The sequence below is a fragment of the Onychostoma macrolepis genome, chromosome 01, assembly GCF_012432095.1.
Source record: "Onychostoma macrolepis isolate SWU-2019 chromosome 01, ASM1243209v1, whole genome shotgun sequence".
NCBI lineage: Eukaryota > Metazoa > Chordata > Actinopteri > Cypriniformes > Cyprinidae > Onychostoma > Onychostoma macrolepis.
The window spans coordinates 31,382,561-31,407,978 of record NC_081155.1 but is presented as its reverse complement, the minus strand read 5'-3'; the positions used below and the strand labels follow the sequence as shown (position 1 = coordinate 31,407,978).

Sequence of the window (25,418 nt, the reverse complement as noted above, 5' to 3'; positions counted from 1 at the left end):
GCCACGATAAAAGCCTTCAGAAAGTGATCTCTGATAGCTCATGTACCGCTCTGAGACATTCAAGTGGCCTTATTTAATATGAGCAACATGATTTTGTGTGTAAATCATTCATGAATACACAAACAATTTACACATAAATGTGCTCTAATTTAGTTTTATGAATAGGCCCAATGTGTGCGTTGTCATCTGGAAGTTGCTTTTTTTTTTTTTTTTTTTTTAATCTTCTCATCTGCAATGTTCCCTGATGTTAAAACAACATTCAGCAGATGTTAATTCACAAATTCAGTTCACTCTTGATTATCCGATTTTTTTATGCTTAAAGTAAGAACACAATGCTTAGAATTAGTAATCATTCAGTACTACTTATCCAAGTACCACACTGACTTATTGACTTATTAATTCTTCTAAATGATGATTTCAGGTTACAACCCTGTACTCTTTCTGACAACATGTGATCTAGCGCTCTAATTATGCAATACTAAAAGTGTTCAATATGCTCAGCCTGATTCAGCATGATGGAGCTGATAATTAGGGCCATTTCATTAATTATTCAAGATGAATATTCACTATTGTGGATTTGGGTGAAGTGGTAAAATATTTACGTGTTTTCTCCTCCAGTTCACTAATATTTTATGCAGGGCCTAAATTCACACTGTATGATGGAGAGAGGGAGAGAAAGAGAGAGAAAAAAGCTGGGTACGAAATCTGAAAAATGCTGTCTTCGCAGGCAGTATACAATGGTAGGAGGTAACCATGTATATCTATATCCAGTGCTCACGTAACATTTTGCCTACTCCATCTCATCATTTCTGAGCAGAACTGTGTCCAAAATTACTTTCTGTTCCCTATATAGTGCGCCATGTGGGATGCTGGAAGTTCATTCTTTATATAGTTCACTCTTCTATACCTGTAATGCCTTCTGATTTACAGTGTACAGCTGATTGATTCATGTTAGTCTAATTATGTTTTATCATGATTTAGCAACACTTTGTGGTGTAAGTAAATCTGTCCATGACTCTGTCTCCTCTATGAGTGCAGAAACACTGCCTGTGAAGTCACGGACAGACAGGTCTGCAAGGCAGCTGCCTCAAGCCCAAAGTGTACTTTAGTTCTGATGTGCAGCATACACGTACAGCCGAATGCATAGCCTTTCAATGTTTAGAGCATTATATATTTGCTCAGAGTGAAGAAATACTCTAAAGTAAAGGCTGTGCAGAAAGCCCTCATATGGAGATTTTTTGGGTGTGTTTTATGCAAATTACTAACCTTGGGCACACAAACACTAATTTAGAATACTACAAATTCATTAACAGTAGAGCGAGATTAAGAACAAAATCATGTGCACACGCACGTGCTTGTGAATTAGGTGGAAATATTTTGTGAGAGGTGCATATAAATACAAATAATCCACTCAGTTATTAGTGAATGAGATCAAATGTCTTTGTACTCTTTTACACTAGAGCTGTGAGTATCTATAAATGCAAGCGCTCATCAGCACGACAGTCAGTTGTAAGATGTGCCACAATTGAGAGGCTGCATGTTTCTAAGGCTGCATTCCAAGATCGAATACGCCAAAGTCTGCTGTCCAATTTCCTTCAAATGTGGCCATCGTTTTTCAGGCCACAAAAGATACAACAAATAAATCCTTCGCAGCCAAAACTAACCCAAGATTTATTGCATGCTGGTGATGATAGGATTTTTTTGCGTGAAAATGCTGGATTACAATTAAACAATTAAATGTAAGTATTGGGTTTCAATTTGGATATGTACCCTCATGTCGTTCCAAACCCGTAAGACCTTCGTTCATCTTTGGAACACAAATTAAGATATTTATATACCTTATATATATTTTTGACCCTGCATAGACAGAAATGTAACTGAAGTGTTCCCAGACCCAGAAATGTAGTAAGGACATCGTTAAAATAGTCCATGTGACATAAGAAAACAAAAATAACAACTTTATTCAACAGTTCTTCTCTTCCAGAGTACCACATTCTTCTGCTCGTAAACAAGTCGTGGTACTCTTGACAAAAAGTATTCTCGTAGCTTCGTAAAATTACGGTTGAACCACTGATGTCACATGGACTATTTTAACGATGTTCTTCCTACGTTTCTGGACCTGGGAACATTTTCAGTTACATTGCTTTCTATGAAGGGTCAGAAAGCTCTCGGATTTCATCAAAAATATATTAATTTGTGTTCCGAAGATGATCGAAGGTCTTACAGGTTTGGAACGACATGAGGGTGAGTAATTAATGAGAGAATTTAAAGTGGTACAAATGTTGACACATCTTACTAAAATGCAATTTTATAGATAGTTAATATTTTATTTTGCACATAAATGGACTACGGTGAACATATTTTGGTTATAAATTATATTCATAGGTTATGATCTCTGTTTTGTTTTCAGACAGATGGATATGAATTTTTTTTAAAGTCTACCACAATTACTACTGCTTGTCAATGGAAGCTGTTACCTTTCGCGAGGTGACAACAGTAATTCTCTGTAGGCTTGACTGTCCCATTTAAACAAAACTTGGGTTGACCTTTGCAGTCTCCAATAGTTTGTTGTTGTTCTGTCTTGTTGTCATCACGTGGACAAACTTAACAGTGCACAAAACAAAATCTATGTGTATATGCAAGCTAAACACGCTTAAAAAAAATGGCTGCATGTGTACAACGCCAATGCAGAAATTTGCGTCATGTACACTCTATGCATAGTTTAGCGTACGCATGAAAACCAAAGTATACAAAGTATACGCCAAGAAATGCGAGTGTTGGCAGATCTTCTCTTCCATATTGTGACGTTTAAATGTCACATTGACTTTAAGTTTTTGGACCAAGCCAAAGACAGTATGAGTAAAACATGCAGTGAAATATATAGGTATGTAGTGGAGAGGGTGAGAGAAAAAGAAAGAAAAGGAAAACATCCTTTCAGGAGCATGAATATAACACTATTTTGCTCCTCCTGCAAGTGGGGCTGTACAGTGTCAAAAGTTGGGCAGCCTCCATGCACCACTCACCCTCACACATACACGGCTCAAAGAACGTTAGAGCAAAAGCAGCATCCGTGTGATGAAATATTCAATGCTGCCGCTGTTTGAGTGTGCAGACAGAGCGCAATGCTACGCTAAATTATGCATCCCAAATGCACACACACACAATCACTATCCTAGCACTTAACAAAGACATACTTTAAATATGAGTAGAAATCTGCAAGAGTTACTATGTATAGCAGGGTGTGGTTGAACATATGGAAGACATAGCAGACTATAAAACAGCATGTGGTGCTTACAACAGGCATTATGGAGCTAGAGCTATACCTTTTGTTATCGAATGTGCTCTGTTTGTTTTACATACTCCCTCTGTTCGTCTCTAATCAGGTTGTTTTTCTGTTGGTGAGCAGTTATTGTTAATAGTGTGTCACTCCCGCCTGGAATTAAACAAGTCCAAATGCAGTTCTACCCAAGAGCCCTGCTATAACAGCAAATACTCTCATAGTCCCTCAGCAGGGTGTGTGTGTGTATATGTGTGTGCGTTTAAGTGTGAACTTGACTTTATGTACTCCGTGTCAGAATGGATGTTTGTCTTGGAGAGCTCAACTCCAATTCTACGGGGTTTCGCTTATCAACGGCTGAAAACCTCTGGGGAGTTGAGGGAAAAAATGGAGAAAAGGAAGTGATTTACCAAAGTATGACGCGTGCAAGTAGACATTTAAGATGGTTATACAATTAAACACTGCGACGCAGTCATGAGAAAGCACATTTGAGCTTACGCACACACTCTATAGTCTGTCTCCACTTTTTGTGTCTCAAAGGAATGGCAGTCGCCCGGCCTCATTGTTTTGGTGGTGTGTGTGTGTCTGTATTGTTTTGGGCACAAAAGCTTCTGCACCCCTGGCAGAGACGACTAATGGCACACAATAGGACTACTTTAGCATTTAGCTCAGTGGCCTGTGAAGACAGAGGTCCTGACAGCCCGTGTGAGAGTGTATGTGCGTGTATGCGAAGTTGGAAACACCTGCCACTGGTTTGATAGTGAAAGATGCATCCTGCCTTTCAGATGCCATTTTCTCACTCTGAAACACATTTACTCAGTTTCCACTGGTTTGACAGCATAGCAAACTGCAAGTTATATAACCAAAATGTCAAATGATACACACATCAGCACCATGTAGCATAAACTGTAAAAATGGCAACATGCAGCTATCTCAAGGAGCTATTTCTAACAGATCTAACTTAACCAAAATGTAGAGATTTGTTTAGATTTCACCACATAAAGCACTTTTTTAGGTTACATGACAAAAAATGTAAATGTTTGCATTACATGATTATCCTTTGATTTAAATATTTGTATTGTGTTTCCATGTAAACCTTTTATAATCTGTGAATTTTTATACAATTTTTATTTTCATGAAGATGCAAGTTTAATGTGCAGAGATAGCTAGAAGTAAACCGCTCATAGGCTGGTTTCTCCAAAAAGTGCCAACACTGAGACCTTTTCAAGGCTCTGAGACCTTTTCAAAACATGTCAATTATTGGCATTAGTGTGATTTTGGGTTAGATCTACTTATTTTATGAGCAAAACCTTCACAACAGGCCCCTCGATTGAAATTGCGAATGATTTCCAAGGCCCCGCTTTGCATCTAGTTCAGTCCAGTCCAGAAAACAATCAATATCTGGAACTCAATAGTGGCACAGAAATGACACACTTCACGTTTAAAGTCGACATGAAATGCAAATTCAACATATCTATTATCCAAATGGATTTTACTGTGAACCATTTAGGTAATTTTTTCATTACATCATACTTTTTAATCAAAATATCATAGATTTTTCTCTGGTGACATATGCCGGACTTCACCGATCATTTAGTCCACTTAAATCCATCCCTTTCTACAATCAACTGCAAGCTCAAATTCAGATATGCCTCAATCTAATTAACAACTGATGAGTCAAAGCAAGACACTGCACTACTGTGTCTTTTTTCTTTTTTTCTTTTTTGATAATCCATTTCACTGATGTACATCACAATAAGATAGAAAAGATCTGTTACTGTTACAATGCAACTTCAAACCAAATCAATCTGAAGCGGCTTATCAAATACAGAATTATTTCTCTGACATTAAAATGTAACTCTTTAAGCCATAGTTGGGATGAGGGATAAAATGCATTTCTAAGACAGCATTTGCACGTTCCATGATTTGACCATAAGTGCCTTTCAAATTGGATCTCACAGAGTATTTCACCATATTCCATGAGATTGCAATTCGAAGAAAACAAACATGTTCGCAGGGTGTTGCGAATGGCATAGGGAATAAGGGAACATCGATACATACTTTTACAGGAAGTGAAAAAAATGTACCCACCAGTCATTGTGCATCACTACAGCATTTAAAGCATACTACAGTTTTTAAATTATTATTCAAAGGTATAAAGTGCACGAGAGCCAACTGTCACAATGCAACTATTGTGATTATAGTTAAATGTGCATTACATAAACGTATGGTAATTTATAGTTTATTATGTAATTATACTTCAAACTTCTGTAATACGCACAACTCAAGATTTGTCTGCATGTTGATGTTGCATGGTGTTCCAAATGAACACATTTTGTCTAGTGAAGGGAACTTGGTATAGGGAGCAGTGAACACTGCGTAGGGACCCTGCTAATTGGAATGCAGCTCATGTTAAAAATAGTCAGACTTTTAAAAAAAGTCTTTAGGGGCCAGCTGCATAAACTGCTTAGACTAGTCTTAAACATTTAGTCATCTAATTTGTTTTCTTAAAGACTGGTCAGATATTTTTTTAAGTAAATTACAAAATGCTAGATTGGCCCAATTTGAATCATAAAAGTAAGACTAATTACTTCCTGGCTAACTGCTAGTTGATCATACTAGTCCTTAAGACACAGTCTTAACATAATAGCTATGTTTATGCTACAGGCCCCAGATCTGTGCATTCTGCTCCATTTTGCACTCGGTCTATCTGTTTTTAAACGCAGGAATGCATCTTATATAAACGCACATCGGATCTGGGTCAGGTGAAACTGAAACCAGCCTAATTATACAAGGCTTCCTTAAGAACACTAGTCGTTCAGGCAACAGACTAGTCGATCGTGAAAATATGTTGTTTTAGCAGAGCACTAATTGCAGAGCAGTTCCCCTTTGAGCAGTCCAGTGCGAAGTGTCTTGCTCAAGGGCACTGCGCTAAAAGAGCAGGTCTGCGATCTTTCTAACTCTCCTTTCCTGTGTCACTAATTCCCTGGATTGAACCTTCAATCTTTTGTTACCAGCTCTGATCTTTACCCATTATCCCACCACCACTCCAGAGGGAGGAAACGTGAAAACATGAAAGCCTGCAGATCAAGTCATTGTAAAACACTGCACTGAACGTGGGCGGATGCTGATTCAAGGTTTTTTTTAGAGCGCTACACTATCTTCCCATTTAAAAATGGTCACTTAGGAAGATATCCATTTGTTGTTCGTCCAAGAGTTTACAGGTCTTTAGAGCCACGTTTGAAAAAACGGTTATTACATATACACAGAGACATCTGAAGTGAAATTCGGCTTTATAACAACCCACAGAGCTTTTGTTTAATGGCGTCTTTCAGTGTGTAATGGGTTTAAAATGCGGGTGTCTGTGCACATGTGTTCAGAAGACAGTGATGAATAAGGCTCCACTTCTTGAATTCCACTCTAACACAAATTATTGTTTCACAAATCATTTTTTTCTGTTCATAGCGTTATCACTAATTATATATTTTTCTTTACCGTTTTTCACTCATTCTGTCTATTATTTATATATTTTTCACGGCAGCAGGAAAAAACGAATGTGTATTGTTGTTCTTATACACGCGCATGTTGACAGTAGCATCCGTGACAGGAAGTGCAGGGAAAGGGGGCGAGAGAGACATCACGCGCCACCATTATAAGGTGAATTGCATTGCTGCCGCCCAAACATCCTTTACACCCAGTTTCTGATATTCAAACCCTCATTCTGACAAAATAACTCAGCATATGTCCTCTATTCCCATCCGTCTATCCTCTCACAATGGGTGGTCATATTTCTCCCTCTGTTTCTAACTCTCTCTCTCTATTTCCCTCTGTAATTGGGTGTATTACGGGACTGGAGGCAATGAGCATCATGGACATGGCTCAATGCGCATAGAAAGAGAGAGAGAGAGAAAGAGAGAGAGAGAGAGCAAAATGCTACAGCAGCTTCAGGCAATAACAAGGAGAGATTGCGGAGGAGAAAGACTGTGCTTTGTCCGAGAAGAGAGGAGAGGAGAGGAAAAGAGAGGAAGAATGACAGCCGTGAGAGCGAGACATAATATAGAGATGAAGACGAGCACTGCAGGGTCATGAGGAGAAAATGATTGCGTCTTTTTGGATCCAAAATGGACACCACTGGAAAAAAAAAAAACACTTCATCTGGGAATCTGCAATTTGGAGACTGTTTTTCAGGAGTTTAACAATAATCCCAATAGAATTAACTCTACACATCAACCTGAGTTACTCGCCAGAGAGAGACTAAACTTGAGCCAGACTTAAATAAATCAGGCTGAACTGTGTCAGCCACAGGATATAAGTTAATGTTACTTGTCGTGTGTCGGTGTGTGCGTTCATGATATACGCTACAGTGGTGCATCCAGTTCCCTCATGCGTAAAATTAAAGAGTCATATCCTGGAAGCAGCATAAACGTGACACACATTCATACGCACGCACACACACACATCCCTGACACGGCAGAACTAATGGGGGCGTCGGTCCATTGGTAACCAGTCAGCTGTGTGTAACAGCGACGATAAGGCCAAGACACCTTGATTTCACTGCTTCATTATGTCACACATAATACCTGACCTTCAATATGCTGCACACGGACACACACAAACAGATAATACACCACAGACGGCCAATTAGGATACTATGGATGGGACAACAAGGGTCAATGACATAATGCTTTTCTGTTGAATATATATATACACAGACACATTACAGTGCAGTTCTTACATGCAGTGACAAACAAAATATACCACTTCTGTTATGACAATAACTAGTTTTACATTTCCGGGATAAAATTCATTTGATATTTTGGGTAGCCAAGAAATTTATTAAAAGAATAAAATTCTGGAAAAGAAAACAATTTTATGTAGTTTGGCATAAACATTTGTTATTATTTCCTGGGGGAAAAATGTATTAACTAAACTGCCCACACAATCAAAATCATGTGGTGCGACAAACATCCAGGAAAAAATTAAACAGGAAATGATCTTATAGATATCAGATAATTTGACCTTTTATGACAAAAAAGGCTAGTTCAGGTTAAAAAGTGTTCAAAATGCTATATTTATTTAAAATCATGTTTTCAGAATTACTAATTATTAAGAATCAATTAATATCAATCAATTGCTTAAAATATATTTTAAAACATTTGTAATATTTTTGATAATTATTCAAATGTTATTTTTATAGTCATAAAATTTTCATTTTTGATGAAAAAAATATAGAAGTTTCTTAAAATTCTGTGAAATTAACATATATTTACATGTGTTTTAGCTGGATTTTAATTATTTATTTTTTTTCCCTTTAACATACACACTTATACAAATCAAACTTAACCTTTTTAACAGCAAGTTACAGAAACATAAAAAATTCTCATTGTTGAAATCTCAGTTCCCACAAGCAATATAACACTGTTCTATAAGATGTGAGCGATGACGATGAACTGTTAATGGAGGCCAAAAACAACATATCATAGGAGCGAACAGGGGCACACACGCACACACACTGGAAGAGCGTATCCCTCATTCATTGGTTTAATGGCTAATTAGGCAAAAAGCTGGAAGAGGATGAATCTCTCAGCCAAGCAGATTCCTCTTTTCCATTTCTCTGTGGCTCAATAAAACAATGTAATGGACGCTCTCTCACTCTCTTGTGTTTTTTTTTCTTCCCTGTATATAGAGAACTATGCAGGAGGCTTTATCCATGTGGGGAATATTCCAGAAGAGCAGCAGTTATTTAAGATTCAAACACAAGGATAACAGATGGCTACCAGAAAGAGAAAAAAAGCACACATAGAGAATGTGAGAGAGGGAGAGAGGGAGAGAGAGAAGGAATATGACAGACAGAGTTGGTACCTCCCAGTAAGCTGGTCTCTAAGGACAGCCAAATCCACTGCTTAGTGACATTTAAATTAACAACAGCACTTTATATACCACCCACTGTCACTCACCTCACATCAATGCGCAAGTTCACATGCACTCTTTTTAAATGTGTGTGTGATTCTGTTCACGTTTCGAGTTCTCAAAATAGGCATTTGGAAAAAAAGCACTTGATCTGAGCATTTGACAGATGGTTTGACAAGGTTTGAACTTTGCTTGAAAATTGTTTTAACATGGGAAATGAAAATTCACCAATCTGTTTTGTAAATACATGCTATACATTGCGATAATTCCAAAGAAAGATGTGAGCATGATGTTTAGGAACAACTGATGCAAAAATGAATATTATTTACTCACTTTCAGGTTGTTCCAAACTAAAATTTAGTTTAATGTTCTAATCTAAGTGAAAGGGGAAAGGAGCCATTGAGCTCAAAGCTACAAAAAGAATGATAAGGGACTCATAACGGTGCTCCAGATCTCATTTACATATTCAAATCTGGTGCATTATGGCATTTAACATCATTAACATCAAACCCAACACTATGTGTTTTGACATGATGTATTTGAATATACACAAACTCAAATAAAATTTCAGAGCTACAGCAGGGTTTCTATAAATAAACTCTGAAATTTCAGTCTGTTCCTCACACAAGCTATCATATTATTTCAGAAGATTTGCAAGTTCATACAGGCAAGTCATTGTTATTGCAGAGACACATTGCAAGAGGAACAATGAGGATGATAATTTATTTTTACAGGTATTTGAATTTTTTTAACCGACAAAGTGCATCTCATGGGACTGGTCACACTGCTCCCTATTTACTTTCATTGAATGGAAAAGAGCATCTGTCAAAATATCTCCTTTTGTATTTAAAGAAAGAAAGAATTTCACTCCAATATATATATATATATATATATATATATATATATATATATATATATATATATATATATATACACACACACACACACACACACATACAAACTAATACATATCATGTGATTCATATTTGTCAGTCACACATATAGGAAACAAACAAAAACAGACAAAAATCATGGCATATTTATATTTATTACCTATTTGCATCTATTTGGTTTTAATTAAATGGTCATATTTTCAAAATGCATTTATTCAAATGAAATTTATTCCGTTAAAAAGTAATGAGTAAATGATGACAGAGTTTTCCTTTTTGAATGCACCATCCCTTTAAATTGTTGCCACTCTATAAGGTAAATCCCCACAGGGGGCAGATGCTTGCTGTAAATTGTTTTGTGGTCAATGAACAATAAATGTTTAGAAAAAATATACCAATCAAGAGCACTTTGGACAAAAAGCCCCCATTGCTAAGCTAAACACTTTGAGCTATTTTTTCACTCTTGAAATAGCACACATTGTCCAAAAGCTGAAATAGGAAACAACTGGAGGTTGAAGTTTCCTGTGCCATTCATTACTGATCAAGAAAAAAAAAATGCTGCCATTGACTTCACAATGAACAGTGCCAACACAGCCAGGAGCAATCGATGTATGGAGCAATCAAACTTCAGGGTGATCAATCAATCACAGAGCTGCTTTATCTCAGAGGCTGCTTTACTCTCCCTGAACCTGTCACTACAGCAGGCCTGAGGGTAGTCTAGAGACCGGCAGACATAAGGATTTAACATTACTGTCATGCTGAGCTACACTTGGAAGGAGACTCGCATGTAAAACAGTTGTTGAAAAGCTCGGTACTTTTAATTCATAGCACCATTAACTTATCTTTTGCTGTCAAGGTCATGGGTTCGATTCCCAGGGATGTGCAAACTGATAAAACACGTACTAAATATTTAAATGTAATGTAATTGCATTAAAATCTATATAACGATCTCTCGTTTTTGCAGTTAGTTGCCTGCAAAATGACATATCTATGGTCTCTTAAGCTGTGGGCAAGGGCATAAAGCATGAGTCATTTCTCACAACGGTTTCACTGTGCAAAACGACAACGCATTAAAGGAAGCATGATGATAATGAGCAAATTTTACAAGCAAATTTTCCATTCATGCAAATCTATGCCACAACAATCCCACAGGTGTGCCTCTCCACTACATCTCTATTATTCTATAGCCTAGTCTTTACTGACTCCAGCTCATGTAACTTTATCAGCTGCTTATTAGCGAGAATGAGTGTTTGATTAAGTCACAATAAGAGAAAACTGGTCAATATTTGTTAAATACACACAAATGGCAATTCATGTGATGTGGACAAAACAACGGCCTACATTTGTCTTGTCAGGCTGTTAGTGTTCAAGGGATTGTGGGACTCCATTAAAACACATCACAGTGAGAAAGCTGTGTTTGATGACATCACCGTCACTATTTTTGCTCCTACTTTTGCTTGAAGCACTTTACATCACACGCTGTGACTCATAGCATGCTCTGAACATGTTAGCGTGCACATATGTGAAAGACCTCACACATACATAGGCATGTGTAAAACAGCATATTTTCAAACCCAACTAGTCGGTGGATTGTCTGAATGACAAAACCAGTAAAAAAAAATCACTGTATAATTATGGGTCCAAAAGACTGATCAAACGCATTTCTTAACGTTCACACAGGATGTGTTTTTGTGTTCAAATACAGCTTTGTGCAGCTGAATGGAAAAGACATCAAGCATTTTTAAAAGTTGAACTGTTTTTAATTTGACACAGTGTCTTGAAAACAGACAGCGCGACCAGTGTTACAGATCAATTGATTCTTACGAGGTGGTTCTTTTCAGTGAATCATACAGTAGTTTGAAAGAGTCTTAAGCAAATTATTTTAGTGAATCAAAAAAATTTAAAATAAACAGCATGTCTGATACAGTCCAGAACAACTAACTACTTTAATTAGTTTGTTATTTTTAGTGAATTAAACATGCACAACTTACAACTGAGAAGTTAATGAGTGGTTGTGCATATTACAATGTGTAGTTAAAGATGCACATTACAAATTTTGTCAGTAGTATTTTACAAAAAAAATAAAAATTACATTAGTATCTTGTTGGTTTAGCATTTAATATGTAGTGCTTAACCCTCTACTGCATAGCATTGCCCTCAGGCATGGAAAGTTTTTCTTATGCCCCATGTTAAGTGCATGTTTTTTAAAATGATTGCAACCAATTAAAATGTTTGAAAAATATCTAAGAACAGTCCAATAAGGCGTGGGAGTCACTATCAAGCACCATTTGAAGGTGGGACGTCCTGTTCTGACACATGGCCACAGGAGCACATGGTGTGAGAAGAAGGCAAGATTATTTGCTTTAGTAATCATTTAAAATGGCATGATCTGTACATAAAAAAATATGTGTGTGTGTGTGTGTGTGTATGAAGGTGTAGGAGTGAATGTGTGCAAAGGAACACCCAAAGTGTTGTGCAAAAAGTGTAATGTGCTTCACAGCAGAGAAGAAGAGAGATTCCCAGCCTCGCAAGTTTTTTTCCATTTTCATTTAATGATTTCTTGACATTTTTTGACAGATTTGTGATTTTGAATTGCTCTCTGAACATTGTCTTATGATATGTGAATGGAGAATTTCCTCCGTAATTCTGTACCATTGTTGCGCAACGTTGCCCTGAGGCAACGGAAAAATATTTTGGGATGGGGGGTGAGGGGTGGTCAAAAAAATGCTTTATCAATAAAATGTTCCTAAATAAACCAAAAAATGATGTGTACCATCAAAATGCATGCAGTAGAGGGTTAATATGAAAATTATTAGATTTCATTTATGGTGCCTTTAAAAAGACCATTAAAAACTATTAAAAGTCTGTATAAACAGACCTTTTATTGATGATCTCATCATTTGGCAATGATTTTTTTTTTTTTTTTTAGGTATACAAGCACTAAAAGGATTCTCAATGGAACCATTAAAACAATAATGAAACCAAAACCAGAATATTGAAATTAGATTTCCAACAACCTACTAGTCGATTAATGATGTTGATTATTTTTCAACCACTCTTTAATATATCGCAAATACTAAAAATAACAATAAAAAATAAAACACACACATACCCATTTCCACACATTTCCACTTTCTCTGGCACACACTTGTGACACTACACCGCAATAATTAAGCCCACTAAAAACCTTTTAACCTTGCAAATGGTTGAAAATAAATGCATAAACACACATGCACACATGGGATCATTGCTCTCAATTTCCTGTTGGGACTGAAATAATCAAAGTCCTTCAGAAGTCCATTCCAAATCCCATTGTCATTGTTTGGTGACCTCCTTATTCAATTAGATTCTAACACACACACATACACTTCCTTTAAACATGGCCTGTACACACTCAGCAGCTCTCAGTTCTTGCCCTGAGTGTGTATAAAAATGGATGAATTTGTAAGTGAAAGGGAGAGAGAGAGAAAGAGATCAAGATGAGGAAGCTGTATTATTCATGCGAATCACTATTTTAGTTTGAAGGACATTCAAAGAATGAGAAGAGGAGCATTTGCTAGAACACTGCTGCAAACACATGCACTCAATGTGCTTTGAGCAGCTGCTACACGTCTAATCATGTATTGTTCTACAGCAGTATGATGAACTGGATTATATTTGTTTATATTTGAACGGACACATGGACTTTCTTTCACAGATCTATGGCATCAGGATGCAGTCACAAAACACTGTTTGTATATTCATGCAATCAAACCCATAATACAACGCGAGAGACATCCTGCATGCTGTGCTTGTCGCCCTTTGATGATGAAAGCATCTGTCGGAGCATGTGTCCCACCGGCCTCTGTTTGATAATGAACGAGTGTTTTTTAAATTACACACTGACCCATGCTGTGACATTCAAAACATATACCAACAAACAAATTTTAAGAATGTGTTCATAATTTTCCCATCATGTTATGAAAATGGTATTTACAATCAGTCCAGTTTTTTATTTATTTATTTATTTTTTATAGTACTTTTGTCATTTACTCGCTCTCATGTTTTTGCATCCTGCATGACTGTCTTGAGACATTTCTTAAAATATCTTCATTAATGTTTACTCAAGAAAGAAAGTCTTTCAGAATGACAAGAGGGTGAGTGATTGATGACAGGATGTTTATTTTTGAGTGACCTATTCCTTTAAGAATATACTTGGTTATATGAAGGTTATAAAAACATTAACATAATGTTAAGCACACATCATAAATACATTATATAATTTATGGAACTATTTAGACAAAAAAAGGTTCTTCTATGGAATATTTTTAAGAGTGAAGGGCGGACGAGCAGTGTTCTAAATATCATTATATTTGCTTATCCATTTGGTAATGTTAGTGGTGCAGAAATTACACACTTCAGCTTGAAGACACTAAGACTGGAAATACAAAACACCCCCATCAAGGCAAGTAGAGCAAACCAAAAAACCAATCTGAAGCTCCACCCTGCGTGTGAACTCTACGAAATTCAGCACACCACCCACTGACAAAACAAAAGAACACAGGGAACATCTTGACAGAAAACAGAAACTCGAACGAATCTAAAGTCTCATTTATTCAAAGAAAACCACGAGTACCAACACAGCCGTGCAAACTATAATGATCTTTCACTTAACTGGCATCAGCAAAGTGTTTTAAATTGACCTGTTATCTTGCGTTAAATGTCATACGCTATCAAATATCCAAAAATAAGTAAACGGTTTCTTGCTTTTTGAAGAGCAAATAGGAAGTAAACTGCAAGTGTAATCACATAATTGAACAAAATGCAGCAAATCTTAAAAAAAAAAAAAAATTCTGTCATCATTTACTCACTGTCATGATGTTCCAAAACTGTTTAACTTTCTATCTCCTGAGGAACACAAAAAGAGATGTTATGCACAATATAAGGGACTGACAGCTTCAGTCACCATTCACTTCCAGTGCATCTTTTTTCCATAAAATGAAAGAGCACTGAAGCTGTCATCCAGCCTAACATCTCCTTTGGTGTTTCACCGAAGAAAGAACATCATAAGGATTTGATATGACATGAGGGTGAGTAAATAATGATAAAAGTCTCTTTTTGCTAAATGTAGATTTGGAACGGAAATGTATTTCAAGTGAACAACTTTTACTTCTGCCTGCCTATAACAAATCCTCTGATAGAAAAATAGAAGACCTAATAATAACTCTAAGTTTAAGTTCTGAGTTTGACTGCAGGGGACCAAACCTGGAATCAAATCTCTATTTTTATATCATAGAGCAATTATACACAAAGCATACAGAATATGCACAATCCTCCCACCAAAACAGAAATTTGGTATTTTTTCAAAGGCCTATGATTTTGATCCGGCCTGGGTGAATGTGCCTGTAAAGTAAACTCTTCCTGTCTGTCTTGTTCTATTCTAAGCCAGATATGCACGGTCACTATGCTGCAATCAGTGGAACACAGGGACTGATCTTTTCCTCCCAAAATGGGTCATCCTCATGAGGAGGTAAACAATCACTTAACATCTATAGGTGAGTTGACTCTAGTTATTATTTAGGCAATCTTTATTGACAAATGACAAACAGTCCTGTATGATTGGTTATATCATATATAAGATGATCCAGCATGTACTGCAATTTTCATGACATCAGGGTGACATGAATAGCAGATGTGTCTTTATTACTCAATGAATCAAGGTCATATGATCTCTGTTCAGATCTGACGGTGTTTAGTTGCACGAATCGCTGTTGATGTTTCCAGTGCTGTTTATTTTGAAGATGCTCTGCTCTTTTTCTTCTGAATTATCTCATACCAACGCATCTCCTGTTTATACACAAACACACAAAAAGTCGAACGAGGCGTTGACAATCTTCTCCTTATATAGAGGCTGAAGGGATGCTGTGAATATAGGCCATCAATATAACGTTATTCGCGACACGCTGCCTCCATCCTGCCTGTAATAAACAAATTAAAGCTATCGTTTCGTTACGTCAAGAGCTGAAGGCAGCGACTTGGACACTCAAACACACGCGCGCGCGCACCGACGCCCATTAAAACACCACGCACGACACACGGCAAAAAGCATCCTGTGTCCAAAGCCCCTTTCACACACACACACACACACACACACGACATAATACAGCTGTAGGATATGGAGAGTTTGAACAGTGTACACTAACAGCATCTCGCTGCCGCTGCCATTCAAACGTCCATCGGTTATTGATTTATTGGCCCTTAAGAAATAACGTCACCTCGTTTAAAAGCATTGACTCACCGCATCTTATAAAGCACTGGAATAATAGTCAGCTCCGGACGTGTTCAACAGCATCGGGCTGTGTGATCTCAGAATGCTCCTTAATTCCCGTGACAGTGTGTCCGTGTTTGAGTAAAACACGCAGATGATGTTTGGAGCTTCGGTTCCCAGATGCGCCTTAACTAGGCTCGAAGCCCCCTGAAGAAGCACGGTGAGGAACAGGATATATCGAGTATCCTTCGTCCCCCAAACCCAATGGCTCTATGGTGGACACGGGGATCAGAGCCCTGTGTTGTATCCCGATCAGTGTTTTTCTGGAATGAGAGGAAAATGCGCAGAGAGGCTCCGGCGATGGCACAATCCGCGAGATCAGCGCCAGTCCATCGCTAGATCGTCCGTGCGAACCGACAGCTAGGGAACGAGCGCCGAGAAATGACAAGCCAATTGGGAAGCAAAGTGATGCTTGATTCAAGGATGGAGGGTGGGAGGGAAAGAGAAAGAAAGGGAGGATAAGAGAGGGGCGGTGAATCTGGAGCTAGGAGGACTTGAGCACGCTCTGGTGGTCGACAGCGCGCACAGCAGTGAAGGGTCGACCTTCTATCACCCGCGGGGTCATTTAGAGAAAGGGGTGCACTGTGTGACTTCGATTTTGAAATGCCCCCCTTTAAATTTCTTTCAACTTTTAAAACCTTAAAAGCACGTGTTTGCGTGATGAACTGCAATGCCACCCCAAACTAATTTTAAAAACTGTAATATAATGTTGGGATTCAGCAGTGTCTAAGTAGCCTATAAAAGTAACAAGGTTTACATGTAGTTAAGACTTTGTAGCCAAGACACTACAATGTATTTAAAAGATTAAAAGAAAGAAAATAATGATAGCTGTACACATGTCCAGTTTTTAATAATCAGTTTAATGTACAAAATCATGGGGAAAAGGGCTGAGATTTAAGCATTTTAATATTGTTCACTGACAAACGTAATAAAATATAAGATAAAGACAAAGACAATCTCCTTATATCCAATCACAAAAGTAGGGAGATTATTTATTTATTTACCCCACAGAATTTTATTTACATAATTCTAATAAGAGTTATGGTGGTAAGAATAACCCAGGGATACAACTTATTGAAATAAGACAATAATATATACCATATATTGACACACACCTAGGGTGAAGTCAGCTAAAATGGGCCACGTTTTGGTAAATGACTTATAATACCATCAAATAAGCTATGCATGAGATCTAATGATATTTTTATAAATTAGAATGGGTCTCTTAAAAATATTTGTATTTTTTAAATGTGAAAAAGTATAAAGGTTTTAAAATTATGAGAGTTAGAGTATCCGCAGGTACCTTCTTGAGCCACGGCACAACATTCAGGTAAAATGGGCCAGCTGTTCAGTTAAAATGGGCCACTATAAAAAGAGATCAACACAGGTAATTTCAGCTTAAATCATTTTATTTTTAACAGTAAATTGACACTATTGTCTTTAGTGTGCACCATAAATGTATTTAATTAAATAGAAAGCTGAATGAATATTTAATTAAACAATGCAATTAAAAATGAACTGATCGTGTTGTATACGTGTGTGTTTCTGTGCATTGGTGTCTTTTGTGTGCATGTATGTGTGTATGCTTGTATTTTTTTTAAAGACTGTTAAGATTTTGTATGGATACATATCTAGGCCTATAAACCTATTTTCACCCTCAATTTCTGTGTAAAAGTGTGTGAGTGTATGCAGCCCATTTTACTGACATCTTCCTTTCTTTCCGTTTCTCTTCTCGTCTCTCTGTTTCCTTTCTTTGCTTGTCCTCCTGCCATGCTGTCTGCAATGCAATTTTTTTTTAAAGACTGTTAAAATTTTGTATGGATACATATCTAGGCCTATAAACCTATTTTCACCCTCAATTTCTGTCAAAAAGTGTGTGTGTGTGTGTATGCAGCCCATTTTAGCTGAAAATTGTGGTCCATTTTAGCTTAACCAGCCATTTCTACCTAAAATGACCTTTTTCACGAAAATCAAAGTTTCTTTTAAGTAAACTTTTTTATTTGAAAGAGCATGTCAAAACATTGCTTATAAACCTTTGCTTTGTTGGTAAGTTTACTTATAATTGCTTTAGTACCCTTATTAGTGATTAATGGAATTTTCTATGTCAGGCTCAATTACCTTACAATTTCTCTGACAAGCTTCATGTAACACTCTGCCCTGTCCGCCTTAAAAAGACCAATAAAAATTATTGTTACATGTCAACAAGTGTTGAAGCAACAATGCAAGATCAGTTATTGTGATTTTCTGTAAAAATTTAAAGAGATATGATGCAACAACCTTATTTGGCCCATTTTACCTGATAGCCCGTTTTAGCTGACTTCACCCTATCTATAATATACAATGGTCTCCGTGATTTTGCAAAGTAAGACATGTTCCTGGATCAACATAATTGTCCAAAACATAGACCTAACCCTATCCCTAGCCCTATACCTAAACCTACCCATAATGTATCCCTAAAATCAGAGGGAAATGATACAAGGGTGTAGAGAAGCACCCAACTCTGGTTGTAAGGCTAAAACTGACATTTCCTGTAAACTTATCCCTGATTTCTGATTGGTTGCTTGGAATGTTGTTCCAGGATCAACAAGGATGTTGAGCCAGGAACATTTTGGTGTTTTCCCGAATCATGTCAAATTTAATTTCCCATGGACTCCAATCAAATTATTTTAAAAATGATCCAAAGAAAAAGGAAGTGCCTAACTTTCAAATGTCATCACAAAGGTCCTGAATACAGTGTATTCATTCAATGTAGCCTTGTTGAGTTTTTTCTTTTTAATAAATTCACAAGTTGTCATGCCATTTCTGTGTCAGAATTACGTTTAAACAGATGAGAAAAATAATTTAAAGCATTTTAGCATAATGCTGCATAACAAAATGTAGAATAAAATGAATGAGATGCTAATACTCTCTGAATTTACAGTGTTAAAGTGTTCATTTACAGATATGTTGGATATATCCGCTATATGAGAGACACAAGGAAATAGTTTTTATGGAATGGTCCTGCATATTTAATTTTATTTATTTTTTCATATTGGCATAATAGGGAAATATTGCATAGGCTAATAGAAAGTATCACATTGGCAAATTATAATTCGTGGACAAACACTAATTTAAATGTCTCTCATGAGCAACAGTAATAAGACCTGATGTCTCTGTTATTTCATTAAATGAGGGGGGAGCGGCCTGAACATCCATTTACATTAAACTCATGAGCATCAAAGGCGCATCGCGGACATGCGCGGTGACAGCCAGTTATCACTCTCACGCAAAGCATAGGCTGTCTAAATAATGTTGGCTGTCTCTAATGCGACTTTCGACATTTGAAAATGTTTAAAATTGACCCCCGGCTTTTAATCATCCGATGAGGCGTCCTCGAAAGGCAGTTTTTCATGAGCTGCGGGGGAAACCTGTTGATCTGAAGGTAAATGTGGGCTGAGAATTCAGCGTTTATTGATCTTTACGGTAACGAATGAAGACTGATAGACAAGCGATAAAACATCCGAGAAACGGCATCGCAGCTGTCGGTTAAGTTAGGCTACACCTGAACCATAATATGCAATCTACCTAGCTATTTTGAGCTATCGGATTTATTTTAGCAAACTGCTATTGTTGTCCGTGTCTTTGAGACAGAGCCCACATGCTCTATTAATAATGGATAACTTGTTTTAAAACCGCAATTATGCATTTATGAGCAACATTTGTAAAATTATATATAATGCACAACAAATAGGCCTATTGATCATCTAATGTTTTCATCAATTTTGTCCGCCATCAGGTTTAAGTAGTGGCCCTCAACTGTCTTAAAGACATTTTAAACAAAACACTAACGATTTTTTTTTTTTTGTGATACATTTGTTGAGCTTTAAATCTATAGCCTAATAACTTGATAAATAATGGCAGTGCAGTTTTTATGAACCATCCGATGCAGACAGCGATCGATCCAGCATCTGTTGCTATGGTTACCCCCAATTTATTTTTGTTTATCGCACAAACTTGTAAAATAGCCTAACTTTTGTGGTTACTGAAACGTAAACCTCCTTTGTTTTGTTTTTAACCTCCTTTTATCTCTTAGCCCCATAATAAGCACCCTGATATGTTATACTGAGAATATAATAAACATCTTTGTGTAGGCTACATTTCAGAATTTATCTTTAAACAAATAAAATGCATTCCTTGCGTTTTAGGATATGATTTATTTTAGGCTACATTTTACGACCCCCTTGGAGGTTTGCCGAGGCCCTCTGGTTCCGAACTACTGCTGTAGCCTATTTACATATTTGTTTTCATATTTACACATCTATCAGCTTCTCCGTGATTCGCCCGTTTAAAATAACCCTCCTGCTTTGTTTTCCCTTAGTTACAATTGTTGTCCACAACACCGGCCACCGCCAGGCGCTTACAGCCCTATCAGGTAGGTTGTAAGGAGTAAGGACATCTGTCCCGGGTAATTACCGTCGTTCACAGTTTAAGTCCGTTTACAGCTGCTAAGCCTCCCCGGTAAGCGCATTACCGGAGCAGCGCGGCGCAAACACGAGCGCTCGCGCAGTACACGATGAGCGCGTGCAGATCGCGAGAACCTCCCGTAGAGGTGCGAGACTCCAACCCAGATTACATCAGCATGAATAACAGATTACAGCAGGCGTTATCAGAGCGATCAGCGAGATATGAAGTGACCCGTCACTGCAATTCATAAAGCCTGTCATCGGTTACGGAGATAGACGGCGAGCGCTGCCAAATTGCGTCACTCTCACTTCATGCCAAACGGCACCGTTGCTGTCACAGGTAAGGGCTGTCAGGTGTGCATGCCAGTTAGTGATTAAGATGCTGCAATCCACGCAAATCCCTTTTGAGTAGGATGTGAAAGGGACAAATCTGTTTGTTTTTGTTGTTTTGTGTCTTGAATATGTTCAAGAGTTTGATTGCCATTATGTCTGATGGTCCTGGCATGAATTTGCTTGTGTTGTTGCAGATGTCAAAAAGAGAGTGGTGGTAATACAGTACTCAAAGAGCTGAAAATGATGGGTATGTATGAAATCCTACCACAATATTATTTTTAGCCATCATGTGTCTCAATCTGTCTTCTTTCTCAATTTATGATATTAAAATATTTGCGAGTTAACGTGTGTGTATGAATATTACATGTAGCTTGTTGTACACACTCTCTTGTGGGTTATGAGCTGATGCCATTGCGTTTGCCCATTTTATTAAGATATGTATGTGTGTGTGTGTGTAGACACACAGCGTGCTTTGCTGGCAGTGGAGCGGCTGCAGCAGAGGCTGAAGAAGAGGGGAGAACTGCCTGCTGAGGAAAAACTCAGTCTGCTCAAGAGTGTCTTACAGAGTCCCCTGTTTCACCAGATACTCAACATGCAAGAGACTGGACAACAGCATGAGCTACAACAGGTCAGAGATCAACATCATCATCATCATCACAGTGCATCACAAAAAAAAAGCATACACTAATACTAAAAGGTGCCAAAACATTAAACAGTGGGCTTTACCATCATTTTTAAAAATAAATGTATGAAATTAAACTTAGTAAAGAAATGTCTCGTTATCATATTATGTAAAATAAAAAATAGTTGGCTGGTAGTAGTTGCATAATTACGATATAGCATGATTCTGTCATTAACATCATAACTGATCTTGTGAAATGCAGAAGTGCATTGAACAAAAGTATATTTTATGCTCATATCCAACTCCACCACTATTACCTGAAATAGAAATTTACATGCACGTATATTTTATAAGGCATTTATACACCCAGGGGGCATCATTTCAGATAGATGTGAACAGTGCTTTGATTCACTTCTTACATCATCTCTGGCTCAGGGTCTATTATTAGTTGAAATATACATGATACAAGCGTTTCCTAAAGGAATATTTCAGATCACACCCAAGTGACAACATTTTTGGCATAATGTTGTCCCTCTTTGCATTAAAAAATAAAAAAAGTGTGGTAAGTGATGCACTTAAAATGAAAGTGAATAGGGCCAGTCCAATACCTTTAATATGCTCGCTGTTTCAATAGTAAAGCCACAAGACATAAACAATATGAATGTGAAAAGAAAAGCTCATTTTTACAACGTTGTTGCCATGACAACGAAACACCATTAACCATAAAGAACATTTTGAACAAAATTGTGGTTTAAACAGCTTTACAGTTCAAATAATAAACAGCAGAGTAGCTAAACTTATTTTAAATTTTGTGAGCTAAGAAGGTTTGTTGTCCATTATCAGTAGTGCATGAAACATCGCTTACTTAGGTCACTTCCAAAATAAACAGCTTGATTGATCAAAGTGACCAATTTGGATGTTAAAAGTTTGAAAATCTTGAAATAATCGAACCTGAATTAGTTGAAAAATCTACATGGAGAAATGTTTCGCCTTTCACCTAGCACATATTTAGATCATTGCATTTCCCAGCAGAATTTTGTTGTTCAAAGAAGGATTACTTAGTTATTACCTATATTATAAATTATATAGACCTTATATAGCTTTTTGCCTTCTGCTTTCTGATTTGTATTTCCACAGCATGAAGTTGAAACCTTACAGACTTTAATGAACCACTCATTTTAAAATCTTCCGGTCTAATCTACATTTATGACATCCGTTTCAAACATTACAATGCACATGATAACTTTCATTAATAAGTAAATCAATTTCACCAGCTAATTACACTTTGACAGCAATGCCACAGAAATTCAGAGCTACGCAAAGACGTTTAAAGAAGTTCAAAGACAACATTTCTAAAGATGGCTGCGTGCTTGTTTCTCTGGCGCATAAGGTCTATACTTCACATTTCTGCTTTTACATCCTCCAAAAATGGCCCCTGTTCACTTCCATTTTAAGTGTTCCATTGTAACGGTGATTTTTCTTTTTTTTTTTAAACAAACGAGGGGAAAAATGTACCGTTTTTTTATGGCAAGTAAACATTGAGCCATAAATGCTGTAGACTGAGTTTTGTATTGGATATTCCCCTTAATATTCAGGTAAAAATAGTTGAATGCATTGAACTTCAAGTTGAGCTTGTATTTGACATTTGACTTTTACTGTGCTTAGTTTAAAACCACAATGACACTGGGGACTACATTTCCAGAGCATAAAGAGGTCAAAGAAGCCCTGCAGATATGAGTGGGAGGCGTGAGAGGTTATTCAAGGATACTAGGTTAAAGAGTCTCAAAGGTGGTCTGGGTTCGCAGTATGTGAGCTATATGTGTGTGTGTGTGTGTCTATCTGTGTGTTATGGTGCAGAGTAATAATGGGAAATTATCTCTTGAAAATGGCCTGTGTTATCCCAAGCTTTCAAAAAGAGCAGCTCAGGTAATTTAGCTCCTCAGATATCATCATAAAAAATACACACACTAGATGTTACATTCAGATTTATTTGGTACAACCACAATTGATTGTGTTAGAATCTTCTAGCAGGCCAAAATGAGAGGAGCAGCAGAGGCCAGATGAGCAACTGCAATAAATGAAGCACTTAACTGGCTGTTTGTCATGAAAAACTGCATGTTTATGGGTTCACTAATATGCCATGAGATGCAGATACTTCAGCAAAACTATATATCAGATAATCCTTGTGCTCATTGTGCATTGGCCAGGCCACTTGCCATGGATAATCATAAGCATAAGTTGTTTATATGAGTCATTCTTTAATCAAGCTTATCACTTCCTGTCTGCATTCTGTGATGTAATAGGCTTGTTTTTTCAACCACGTGTTTGGGAGCAAATGTAATGAGAACTCTAGTTGATTACATTGGTTATACCTCAAGCGCTTATTTTAATTATAGGTTTCAATGAGCAGGAATAAAAACAGAATTGCCAGCTGTGCTGTTTGCCTGCTGTTGAGGCATATGGTCAGCCATGATAGACCTTTTTTATACACTAGTTTTTGTTTGCTTTTTGGTTGCCAAACAATTCATTCTTGAACTGTCTCGCCGTATCCTCAAGAGCTAGTAATGTATTCAATAAAAATATAATGTCTTCTGACTCAAATTTCATCAGAAAATAAATCAGCATGAATATTATTTTAATGCGTTGAATTAAATGATTAAATTTGGCTCATAAATTATATTTGAAGCAACAGTTATTAACCAGATTGAATGCCTTTTTAACATAATACACAATGTATTCAGATGAGCATTCTAAATCAAAATATAGGTTTGTATACTTGAATATTATTTGTAAGAAGAGGTCTGATTGTGTACCATATCCTTGGTAAGTGCTTATGTGTATCATGTGTGTGATGTATTTAGAGAGATGATTCTCTGAAAACAGCAGTAAGGACCAAACTGAGGTTGTATAAGCTACTTACCTGAGCTGACCACTTAATCTGTGCTGAATAGAGAGAGAGGCCGGGGTCAACAAGTCACACACACGTTTCTGTAATGGTGAGGACTTTCCTTTGACTTTCCATTTGGACTTTTAAACTGAGCTAATGATTTTTTTTTCCTACCCCTAAACCTGACCTTTGAAATATTTTAATTAAGATCATTTAGTATGTTAAACATGACCACCACACATCAAACAGAAAGTGACACACTCTCACATACTCTTACTGCAGTTAAGTCTGTTGCACTAACACTCTGAAGTGAGTTAAAGCTTAAATACAGTAACTGAGTAACACAGCTAAAAAGCACAATATTTTAAATCAATTTTAGCGATGGACCTGGTTTGCACCCTACTAAATATTTGTGCATTGCACCAATAAACTTGAAACACTGAAATATCACCCCTCGTTTCAGCTAAATATATACTGAAGCTTTTGACTAAGTTAGAATAAACGGTTGTTTGGCAGACTGACTGAATTATAACAATGAGCTAATGCCTAGCCCGACAGACTTCAATCATTTAGAGTTTTATTGCAATGTTCACATTTACACTTGTTTTTATTTTAGGAGAGACCATTATGTGAATAACTGCGTTGTTAGCAGCTCTCCAGCATGAAACAAATCTAAACACTGCACTTTCTTTGTCACGTTCTCCTATCAGCTGTTTGTCTATGTATATATTTCCAGTATGTCTCTTATGC

At 37.0% G+C, this 25,418-nt stretch overlaps 2 protein-coding genes across 5 annotated transcripts in view; one reads left to right on the top strand and one right to left on the bottom strand.

Annotated features, from left to right (window-relative positions):
* The window catches only part of adgrl3.1 (adhesion G protein-coupled receptor L3.1), a 99,123-nt gene extending 82,322 nt beyond the window's left edge, over positions 1–16,801 (bottom strand). For all 4 annotated transcript variants that reach the window (XM_058769609.1, XM_058769613.1, XM_058769620.1 and 1 more), the window contains exon 1: positions 16,355–16,801. The gene's annotated coding sequence lies outside the window, so the exon portion shown is untranslated. The remainder of the gene's footprint in view (positions 1–16,354) is intronic.
* Positions 16,802–20,822: 4,021 nt separating this feature from the next.
* si:dkey-92j12.5 (multiple PDZ domain protein) overlaps positions 20,823–25,418 on the top strand; it is a 45,943-nt gene continuing 41,347 nt past the window's right edge. The window contains exons 1-3 of the mRNA XM_058768352.1: positions 20,823–21,166; positions 21,354–21,406; positions 21,618–21,787. Of these exons, the coding sequence (XP_058624335.1) occupies positions 21,400–21,406; positions 21,618–21,787 (177 nt within the window). The 5' untranslated portion in view covers positions 20,823–21,166; positions 21,354–21,399. The remainder of the gene's footprint in view (positions 21,167–21,353; positions 21,407–21,617; positions 21,788–25,418) is intronic.